Below are 12,081 nucleotides of genomic sequence, written 5' to 3' on the forward strand. Positions count from 1 at the left end.
CATAAAATGTATCTATTACCATGGAGATGAGCAAGTGACACAATCAAGCCAGATCTGTGGAAAAACAACCTCACTCACAGTAAGACAGCTCACTCACAGCTCAATTAGTGCCATACTGTGAAACATTCCAGCAAAACAATCACATCTCCATGGAAACAGCAGGTAGCGGTAGCAGAAAGGTTACACAGTACGCCTTTAAATCTAAAAAGTAATTCTTGTTAGAAACCGCTTTGTCCGTGTTGTGGAAGATGTGAAAATACACAAGGTGCTTTAATAAACAGCTGAAGAGATTTATTATAGTTTACATCAAAGATTATGAAATATAAACTAAGGACCACAGGCTGCAAAATAAATGGGACATTATTTTCCTTGTTTACATTTAGAAACAGTGCGTCTCACAAAAATAGAAACCCAAAGAAGGACCACTGCTCCGTTTGTCAGGTTTGAAACTTTTAAGTGGAATGACACTGAAAATCATTTACAGTCACAAACTGTACAACAGCTGGCAGAAGAGAAGTGCAGGGCAGTTCAAAGCAACAGCATGTGTGGAGAGAGCTGGCCTATGTACAATTCTGTAGTGTAAAAAACAGAATAATCCAGGTGGTGTTACTTCTATATAAGATTATCACATTTTTATTATGGTCAGATTACAAGAAACATTCATCGAAGGCTGTGGGGATTAAAACACGAGAACGAAAGGCAGAAAGAGGTAGAGGAAGCCGCCATAGTGAGCAGAACTGAGAAGATGGACTGGAGACAAGAACAGCGCGTGATCGCAAACAGAGGTGGGTAGTACTCAGTTACATTTATGTGAGTAACTTTTTAAAGAAATTGTACTTTTCCTATTACTTTTCCAGCAGCATACTTTTACTCCTACCTTTTACTCCTAGCCTATTATTGAAGTAACGGTACTCTTACTTAAATAAAAAATTGTGATTACTCTTCCCACTGCGAGAAAGATTAGTGACAAAAGCTTTATGTTGACCATATCAAATAATTTAATAATTTGTGTTTCTTGCATCACTCCTTCAGACATGATTTCATTTTTTGTGTCTGTCCTTCTAAAATACCAGATTTTTTGCATCATTTAATGTTTTGTCCTTCCAAATACATAATAAATCAGATGTTACGTCCCAATAGTCACTCTTTAAGTTACTCTTACTTAAGCAGTAGTTTTTGCTCTATCTTTTTACTCTTACTTGAGTCATTTCTTGGGTCTCTACTTTGTACTTCTACTTGAGTAATATTATTTTGAAGTAACATTACTCTTACTTGTGTATCTTATTGTGCTGCTCTACCCACCTCTGACTGCAAATAGGGATTAACTATAGAAGACAGCTGGGCCACATGCAGGAGTCTAGTTGTTTTTACTCATCAAACTTTTCAGACTTCTCTCTACCGCTTCATCCAGCTCCTCCTCCAGCTCCTCCTTTTTGGACATGGCCAGTTTGGACTGATAATCGCGCACTTTCTGGTCTATGTAAGGGGCACTTTGTGTTCCATGCAGCATCAGAGTCCACTCCTTGAGCACTCCTCGCTGGGGCTCATCTCCGCGGAAGCCCACCTCCAGCACCCAGGTCCCCCGCGGGTCCTCTCCCCAGGTGTGGGTGGTCATGAAGGGCCACTTGTCGAAGCCCACCTTGGAGTCGTCGTCCCGGGGTCTTCGGCTCAGGAGGATGGACTTGGTGCCCATGGGGGAGGTCATGTTGATGTTGAGGTCCCCGCGGCGACTGGCGTTGACAGTGATGACGGCCTGTACGTGCTCCAGGTAGCGCACAAAGTTGTCCTTGCCCTGGCATGCCTCAGTGTCGATGGCTAACATCAGCTTGCTCCCAGACTGAATTTTACTGCGGAGACAAACAGAGAAATTTTCATGTCAATACTTTGTTTTTAATGAGTGTACTTAAAAAAATTCCCGAAAGCCACGTAAAGCTTTTCTTTTATAAACTGCTCTCAACACATTGAAAAGCCTCAGAAAATACTTGACCTATTTTTCACTAAGTACACCATAGACGGGAAAGAATCAAGGAGCGTTTTTAAAAGGAAGCCCTCAGCACAGCAGCTGTGATGACTGCCATCTCCACATTATTTACCCTGAAATTTACCTCTGAATGCATCATTTTAAAGGCACCACTCACTGTCAGCAGTGAATAGTAAAGCCAGGCAACTGGCTGCAGCCTTCAGAGGGAGAATTGCACATGTAAAAATGGTTTGTTTCATAGAATATAAACCACGCAGAGTCTCTTCATAACAAAACTATGCAATACCCATCATTTGGTCTAAACCACAAGCCTTTGCTTCATTCCACAATGCTTTGCAGGGGAAATTTCTTCAATTTTGTGTAATTTACTCTCACAAATGGTGGTAGTGTGTACTGCCTACTTTATTTAAAACTTATTTAAAACCCTGTTTAGACAGCTGCCTCTGGGACTCAGCCTCAAAAGTGGAAGACGATGGGTGGATGGAATTGTAATTACAATTGTTTACATAATTGCATATGTACATATCAATTAACATAGAACAGCTTAATTATGGTGATACTGTGCTTTGGTTTTATTCTTGCATGTTTTATTGTTCACATTAAACCCTCACTCAACATTCCATATAAACACTATTATCATATGTACATCCATTAGACCATTAGACATCAGTATGTGCACAAACATGTCCCCAAGTAGCACTGTTGCCATGGAGATTGTACTGTATGGTCAGCAGCACATAAATTATTACAGATCATTCATAGGATTTCATTGCAGCAGTAGAATGATATGTGATTAGGCGTGTTAATGTGATGTCGTTTGAAAATGAGTAGTGTAAATGAGCTGAACTGAATCAAAATTTTAGATGATAATAACGATTTTGCCGACTACAGTATGGCCTATGGTGGATTTCTCTTCCATTTGTGTGAAAATGGAATTCTCCAGAAAGAGCCGTGAGTTGGTCTATTGTTGTCTTGTGGTTGTAGACGGCACACTGCTGATTCCATCTCGCCTTGTGATGGAAAGAAAAGTAAGAACCCAGCAGGACAGGGGTGGTGGCCAGGAGCTTAATAACATTATGAGAGACCGAAGACTACAACCCATGTGGAGGGGAGCAGGGAGAGGGGTGGAGCAGGCCCGGCCACTAGAGGCTCTGACTGAGATAGACGTGTACAAAAGCAGTCACTTAGACAAATGATTAATGGGGCTGGATGCTGTGCACGGGCAGATTACCGCACTGGTGAGCTGCTAAAGGCTGATTATGAGAATTACAATGCCAGAAAAACAGGACAATTCACAGCAGGTTGTTGTACTTCCTGCAGGGTTTAATATAATGTATACATGGCATTTGATCAGAACTAACCTTGAGGAAAAGGGTCTTCTTGTTACCTTGTTGAGAAAAAAATTAAGTAATGTGCACTTTTCCTTGTTAGCTCAAATGGCATTGTGTGGCAATACATGTTAGGAGTATATTTCTGAGTTGGTAGCAGACACATTTCCTACTATTAAAGGAACCGTGTGTATGATTTACATTTTACATTTCATAAACATGATCTATTAGTGTTCACAGATATGAGGGAGACATCTTAAAATAAATATAGCTCTTACTGGTAGCAATTGTAATCCAGATTTATTCTTAATTGCAAAAACATTGGACTTGTGTTTGGATCTCAAGATGCTTCCCCAATCAGAAAGCAGAATCAGCCTCTCATTGGGGTTCCCAGTTTCAATGCTAAAATCCAGTTGATTAGAACCTAAAATGACTCTCTCTGATCTGAACCCTCACTACCCCAGTCTCTGCAGCTCAGTGAGTGAATTCGGGAGGTTCTGAACCTTCACACCTGTCCATATACTGAGAATGAAGGTCATGTCTGCAGGTCATGGCAACCCAGGTCTGTTGTGATCGTAGTACCTTTTTGAAACTGTAACTGTGAGTGCAGGCTACATTCCTTTAAGCTATAGGCCTAATAACAGCTTAATAAATAAACAGTTTACAGCTGATAAATATTTTCCATTGAACATTTGTGTATACAAGATTTCAACTACCGTACGTTCTGGACTATAAGTCGCACTTTTTTCATAGTTTGTCCAGGGGTGCAACTTATACTCAGCTGAGACTAATATGTGAAATTATTAAAATGTATCATTTCAAATCTTCGTTATTGTCACACTGACGACCGTGCGAGGCCACTCTAGGCTTGTGTACCAGTATCTACTACTCCTGTACCACTGAAAATAAAACAATTTCAACATTATGTAGTTTAAAAGACATCTGAGAAAGACTGAACAAAAATGCTCCCTAAAAGAAAATCATGTTCTGCTCAGTCTGATGACAGCCACACAGAAGCAGCGCTTCATCTACCTCTGGAGTTGACACTGAGGATGAAGAATTCAATGCATTTAGTGATTTAGAATGAGATCCAGAGTAAACTTGTTAGCTTGTTTTTTATGCTTTATTTATCTGATTAACTGTTAATATCTTAAGTTAACAAACCAGACACGTGTTCAGTTTTGTATATGCTTCATGTAGCTGAATAAATATAAATGTGTTACGTTAGTGTGCTGTACTGATATTCCGTTTGTTGTTCTCTATTTTATTTATTATTATTATTATTATAACTTCCCATTAAAGATAAAAGGTCTGTTCTTGGTCTCGGATTTTGTCAAATAAATTTCCCTAAAAAATGCGACTTATAGTCCAGTGCGACTTATATATGTTTTTTTCTTCATTTCTTGGCTGGTGCAACTTATACTCCGAAGCAAAAATCAAAAGTAGTTTCAAACAGGACATTTCAATTAGATGGTGTGACACCCTCTATTGGCAATAATGGGGAGTGAATCATACTGAAAAGTTAAAAAGCAGTACAGCTAATCACAGCAGCTAACTGAATTATGCAATGTAGTGAAGGCAATTTTAAGCACCAAAATAATCAGACAGTATTTTGAATATGTATGAACATAAGTGGTCTGCAAAGAACTCAACAAAATAACCAAATAAGATTACTTTTACATTTGTCTGTCACTACTCAAGCTGTGTTTTCAACAACAACTTTTAAATATTCTAATGAGCCATAATGAATATACCCAGCCTGTCTAACCAAATGTGTTTCAAACTTTAAATAATGCATTAAAAAGCTGGAGTTCAAATGGACCTCCCGACATGATTTAGCTCTCAGCAGGTAGTCGCCTCCCATCAGATAGCATGCAGCAGTAATTACAGCAGCGGGTGAGGGCACAGGACGAGAGATGCCTCTGAAGGGCAGGGATAGGCCAGATTCAAAGCAGATTCACTGTGGAGCCGTGTGTGCTAGCATCACTGATAATGACAAGTTCTCCTCCAGCTACACTAACTGCAGCCAGCGCGCATGCTATCAGATCACTGCTGTGCCTGCCACTGTTCTGTTTATTCCCTTTTACTCTGCTGATCAACACTATCATTGGAGTTGGGCCTGTTGTAATTATAGCTTTACTACAATAGAGGCAGTAGCATCCCTGTGGCGCTGCCTTGGAAACCGGCGCAAACTGGTGAAAAAAAAAAAAATGGCAGCACGACGACAAATGACACTCAGCTTAAAATAGAATGAAGAGGGAGAAGCCACCATTAGCGGTACTTCATCAACATCAAGCGACTGCACTGGAGACGATTCTGCGAGGCAAATGTGAAAGACCAAGATGAAGTGTTTCGAGTCTTACAAATCTGCTTTCAACTAAACACCAAAAATAAAAATATATCACTAATCTGCAGCTGCTACAGTTCCACAATACTCTGTTGGAAAAACACAGACATCTGCCTATCTTGCAATCGATGACAGACTAATCTTCCGTCACATCAGTCGGATGATGCTTTTGAGGAAGGTGACAGCTGCTCACCGCAAACATGTCAAGATAAAAACAATCTATTTTATCTTTAAAGTGGAACTAAACACAGAATTAACTTTTTTGTACTACTAAACTGTGTATATGGTGTTTTAACAGCATTGTCTACTGTTCCTGGTGCTTTTTTTGGTAATTCTAGTGCAAACTAGGTAAATTTGCAGCTTTGTGGTCAAAAACATATAAATATGGGTGAGTCGTAGCTCCTGTGGCCACTGCAATTTTAAGCGCTAGGTGACATCAGATGTTTTTGATTACAAACACCTGGCTGCAGAGGTAGAGTTTAAAATGTTTGACCAAACACTTTCCCCTCACTCTCTTCTTGAGTCCTCCAGGTACTGCTGCCGTGTTTATCAGCTCTGTTTGAAATGTGGTTGTGGGCAGAGATTAGGTGCTAAGTCGTACTTTAAAAAGAACACAAAAAATGCTGCTGCTTTACATTAAAATATTGTAAATTCCACTTACTGGTTTTCTTGAATGGTGCCTGCTACACAGTGGAAGCGCTCAGGGACAGTCTTCCACTCCTTGGCCATCTTGACCATGCCCCCCGTGTCCAGCACCCCATAACCAAACAGATGGTTAAACTCCAGCCCCACGCCATTCCTCCTCCACTGGTGCACCTCGTCATGGAGCTGGTTCCTTTTGGAGGTCAGCACGGACAGATGCTGCATGTCTCTCCAGGTCAGGTCTGGGCTGGGTGAGTCAAAGCAGCACAAACAGGGCATTAAAATCAAAGAGAGAGAAGAAAAGATAATCTAGGGCTCTGCTATTAATCAAATATATAGCTGTGGTTTTAATTATTACTCTGTAATTGAAAATACAATGAATTACCTTTTGGTCAGAATGAGATGTGCACCCGTTCTGACACTTGAACATAGGCTTTTTTAAGTTACACAATAAACTGAAATGTATTAGGTCTATATTATTTTTTTTGACTTCTGACAGAATTGTTTGAAATATTTGGGATTTCCATTATGAGACAAATAATTGTGAATCATTGCCATGATTGAGCAGTCTTAAGACAAAGCAACATGATATAATGTCTGTAATTGCTTTGCTGTAAAAACAAAAAATGTTAATAAATGCTTGTTAAATCATTATGCAATAAAGGTACAAGTATTTATTCATTGTCCCAGTAGAGAAAATTGTTATTTTGGAGAACCGTGATGTCATTTTGTACAGTAATATAGAGCTAGGCACTAAAGCGATAAAAAAAATCTAATAGTGATGTGATCCAGTGATGATTTGTGTTTTGATGGGGTTGTCATATTGTGATTCAGGGCTCTTCTGTTGAATGTTTCCCACCCACGTCTTCTACTGGTCATCCTCTGTCATGCTCTGCGTGAGTGACAGGTGGATTTAAATACTCAGAGTAAAGTGAGAACTCTCAGAAGCAGCAGATGGCTTTAGTTAACCCTTAAACTAAAGGATAAAGGATAAAATGACACTAACTACATAAATCATTAAAAAAACAAAAACAAAACTGTGATCTCAGCTCTAAAAAATAACTAAACTTTTTGTATTTTTCTTCTGGCACATTGCTCGCTCCTGCAATTATACAAAATATCATTGTTACCCTGAAATATATTTGCTTCTCATTTTAATGTTATGTACACAATAAAATGTCCTAACTATGACTAATCTATGACTATTCTGAACATTTGTTTTTCTCGATTGAATTTGTTTGGAGCTTTTAAGAATAGTCCCCAAAATATTATGAATTGAATTTCCTCTACTAATGAAAGCTGCAGAGTAAATAACACAATCAACACACTGCAATATCAGATTACAAATGTGCAACAAGCCATTTCTGACAATTACCAATTTGATAACCATAACCAAACAACCATAAAGCCTAACCATCTCTAAAATGACTGTGGTGCTGTCTGCGTGTTGTTTTCAGTCTCTGGGCGTTCCTGGGTCCATTTCTCCATGTCTCCCTTCATTACCCTGGCTGTGCGTGCTGACAGCTTGGTTCTGACTCCTGCCATCATCGCGCAGCTTAACTATGCCTGGGCAGTAAAAAGGCCACGCACTCTTGCTAACAGCCTCGGGAGCTGTTTGTGTGGGGACAGGGGGAGATCCGCTCCTCACGTCGGTCACATCATTATCGTGTGTGCTCAGTAAACAGTAGGGCTTAGCTCAGCATCACTCGTAACAGCTAGCCAGCTAATGGTTGTAGTGTTTAGAGTGAGAAATGGGCCGTTGGAGGAAGATGCTGCCTCCTGACAAACACTCATTTGGCTGGTTTTATAACACAATATAAAGTGCTCTTCTGTCATTAAGGTGAGGGGGCAGAGGAGTGGGCCTGTGTCATTCAATAGTCATGCTGTGTTTTAATGGAATATGGAAGCATAAGATCGATATGGGGGTATAAACATAGGTCTCTAAGCAATTTGGCTGTTTTTTAACCCTTTGTAGCAAATGGTATGAAACAATTAGCATAAGAACTTAAATATTGGGGAAATCTGACTTTGTATGCTCATTTTGATACTAAGGAATAGATACGATGCTCAATACTGATTTCTATAACGTGATGATAATAAAAAATTCTCTTTCTTTAGACGATGTTATCCAGGTCCAAGTAAGTTTCATAGTGATCCATGGATGTATACTAGTCTATGTGGGCTTAAAGTTGTTCTGATACAGCTCAAGATCAATCTAGAGCATTTTTTTTTTAAGTGATACCTGCTCAAATGAAATATAATTAAAATATGAAATCAATATTAAATAATTTAATATCGATTAGTATCTGATTTTTGATAGTTTTGACAACCTTACTTTGATCTAATATAATAAATTCTTCTTTAAAGGTGCAGTATCTACATTTTCTGTTGGACGTACCTTTGAATGCTTTGGCTTTAATGTTCTAAACCCACTCCACCAGAAAAGTTACATAGTGTAGCTTTATGTCGTATCTCATGGTCTGGGAGCCGTTGGTGTAAATGTGAGCGTTATAAACTCTATGGAGTATTGAATATTGGATTTCTCACACCACATCACACTGTTGTTTATGCGTTCAAATGAGCTCAGCAGAATGTTTCTTTATGAATGCGACTCTCTGGATCAGTTTCATGCCAATATAAGTGATAAATAAAACATGAAGTCAGAGTGCACTGTATACACAGCATTCGCCTTAGTGGAGATATTAAAAGCACTATTACAAACTGGAGTCCTTGGCAGAAGCTCAGTGTGTCTGTGCTACGTGGGTGCCGGCTTGAGAGATTTTTCACTTCACTCTTAACCACTTCTATTTGTCATAAGTAAGTCATTTGGTTAAATAATGGAGATGATCCATCCATCCATTTTCTTCCGCTTATCCGGGGCGGGGTCAGGGAGCAGTCTAAGCAGGGACTCCCAGACTTCCCTCACCCCAGACATGTCCTCCAGCTCCTCCGGTGGGATCCCAAGGCGTTCCCAGGCCAGCCGAGAGACATAGTCCCTCCAGTGTGTCCTGGGTCTTCCCCGGGGCCTCCTCCCGGTGGGACATGCCCAGAACACCTCCCTAGGGAGGCGTCCAGGAGGCATCCTGAGCAGATGCCCGAGCCACCTCAACTGGTTCCTCTCAACGTGTAGGAGCAGCGGCTCTACTCCGAGCTCCTCCCGTGTGACTGAGCTCCTCACCCTATCCCTAAGGGTGCGCCCAGCCACCCTCCGGAGGAAACCCATTTCGGCCGCTTGTATCCGCGATCTTGTCCTTTCGGTCATTACCCAGAGCTCATGACCTTAGGTGAGGGTAGGAACGTAGATTGACCGGTAAATCGAGAGCTTCGCCTTCCGGCTCAGCTCCTTCTTTACCACAACGGACCGAGACAGCGACCGCATCACTGCAGACGCTGCACCGATCCACCTGTCAATCTCACGCTCCATCCTTCTCTCTCTCGTGAACAAGACCCCGAGATACTTGAACTCCTCCACTTGAGGCAGAGACTCACCACCCACCCGGAGAGATGTGATGTGATGTTTAAAAAAACAAAAAACAAAAACATTACAATTTATGATCTTACCCGAGTTTAGACAGTTCTTCAGTTTTTCTTTGTATTCTAATCAGAAGCCTGTTATTATTATTATCTGGTAAATAAACTTAAGTGCATTTATCTTTAATTATCTTTACTTGTTTTGTGGGAATTTACTTTTTCAGTTGTGTTTGTGATAATGGTAGGATTATTCAGTATCTAAATCACAACTTACTTGGCTTCCAGAGCCAAAGCGAAGACTCCTGCTGCCTCTGGAGCTGCGGCTGATGTCCCAGAATGGCGCAGTGTGCAGTTCCCATACAGGTCTGTGGTGGCCTATAAAACACACAAACATAGAGCACTGTCTGGGGATGCAGTCCAATCATTTAATACAACCCTCACAGTACAATATATGTACATGTGTGGCTCAGTGTGCATATGCATCTCCAAGGTTCCCACACTTTGCTTGAAATCATTTTCCAGGACTTTACTAGGACATTGTTATTCTGTGATCACATTGTGTACAAATACATTACCATCGTTTTTCCACTAAAGACGTAGCGTAATTAAGTCAACAATGATGCAACTGAATTACTCACCAAGGCAAACCCACTATTCACATATGTTCATATTTTATAGATTCACTTTGTGGTATGATTGCATTTATATATTTAGACATACATCACCAAAAATGTCAAAAAGCAGTTAGAGCTCATATTAGATGAAGAACAAATATATGTGTCATGGCCTGTAGCACATAATTTATAAAAAAGGTCCTCCTCCAAGAAATGTGGTACAAAAGAGTTGTAATCTCCAGCATTATAGTGGGTTTTAGAGGTTTTTCAAAATCCCAACTGTTCTTTTTTACTAAGACGGCAAGAGAGTCTGTATTACTTATCCATTGATACGGCAAAGCAAAGGGGGAAAACATATTCAAGCACAAAAAATATATCTTTTCCATGCAGGACATTTGGGCTTTTTTCCCTAAATTTCCATGCACTTTCCATTTTCCAGGATTTTCAGGATGTGTCTGAACCCTATTCCTTTTTGACAAAGTAAGGAAAGGGTTAAGCTTTTCATTCTTTTACAGATACAGGAAAAAAACTTAAAGGTTCAACCAAATCTATGTCTTTTTCTATGTTTATAACTCCAGGATTATTAAAGACTGGCTTAGTTTACTGTATGGCTGCCATAGTGAAATTAATTGTTATGTTTATCAATATAACTGGCATAAAGACATAGAGGAAACTTTTTTCTCCTCTGAGGCCTAAAAAATACCAAGATCGCATTGTATTATATTTTGACGCCTGTGGTGAGATAAAAATTTTATGCAGAGAAAACTCATCCCTGCTTCTGTACAACTTTCAAGCAACAAGTGCTTTTCAACAGCTCATGTACTCCACAGCAGACAGCAACTTTTGTTTATATATTCTGTCTAGACTATTTCTCATTTAATTTCCCACTTAATTAAAAATGATAACAGATTGAACGCAATTAGAGGGAGGGAATACCCAGGGGAGGACACATGCCTCTCTCAACAGTCAGGGGTCATCTGCATAATCAACTCGCTACACTGTCTTTTTTTACACACGTTTTTTTGAATGTCAGTGTGCATTCGCAGCCTACAATCCAACATGACTATGAAAGCATTTTGCAGCATTAGGCGCGAAGGTCACGTCTGATTGTAGAGTCGGAGCTGTCTCTCTGCATGAGACGATCTACCTTTTCAGCTCAGACTAAGTCTAGCCAGCGTGCTGACTCACACAGGCATTTGCTCAGGGAACGCCAGCTACTGGTAACACGATACCAACAGTAAGCAGTGAATTACAAATGAATCATAACAAAGGTGAGATGTACACGTTAAGATTGAGGCACACTGTTGTTCAATAGCACTGTAAGTCTTTTGTTGTGCATTTAGTTCAAGGAAATATCTGAATGGATAAAATGGAAGCAATTAACGCTAATGTTAATGTTTTACATGTTTTTATTGATGTGACTTTTTAGCACTGATACTTGGTAGTTTCAGTACTAGTTTTAGTATCAATTAGTATTTGATTTTCGATACTTTTAACCACCCTAGAAGCAACATCTCAAAATAGATACTTGCAATAACTATAGATGAAGATATTTATCATTTATCATTTACAACAATCTTCAAACTTCTCTCTGTCTGATTAACAGTATTTTTTTGTTTTTGGCTTTATTACCCATAAGACACCATGTCTGTTTTATACAGAAATACTGTGCATTTCTTTCATTGGTTAATCCAGGGC

At 39.8% G+C, this 12,081-nt stretch overlaps 1 protein-coding gene across 1 annotated transcript in view; it reads right to left on the reverse strand.

The window, feature by feature from the left end:
- Positions 1 to 272: 272 nt before the first annotated feature.
- Positions 273 to 12,081, reverse strand: part of pcsk2 (proprotein convertase subtilisin/kexin type 2) — a 43,255-nt gene continuing 31,446 nt past the window's right edge. Inside the window, exons 10-12 of the mRNA XM_055227241.1 lie at positions 10,044 to 10,144; positions 6,318 to 6,545; positions 273 to 1,847 (exon numbers count right to left, since the gene is read on the reverse strand). Of these exons, the coding sequence (XP_055083216.1) occupies positions 1,358 to 1,847; positions 6,318 to 6,545; positions 10,044 to 10,144 (819 nt within the window). The 3' untranslated portion in view covers positions 273 to 1,357. The remainder of the gene's footprint in view (positions 1,848 to 6,317; positions 6,546 to 10,043; positions 10,145 to 12,081) is intronic.

Source organism: Periophthalmus magnuspinnatus, chromosome 15 (assembly GCF_009829125.3).
Source record: "Periophthalmus magnuspinnatus isolate fPerMag1 chromosome 15, fPerMag1.2.pri, whole genome shotgun sequence".
NCBI lineage: Eukaryota > Metazoa > Chordata > Actinopteri > Gobiiformes > Gobiidae > Periophthalmus > Periophthalmus magnuspinnatus.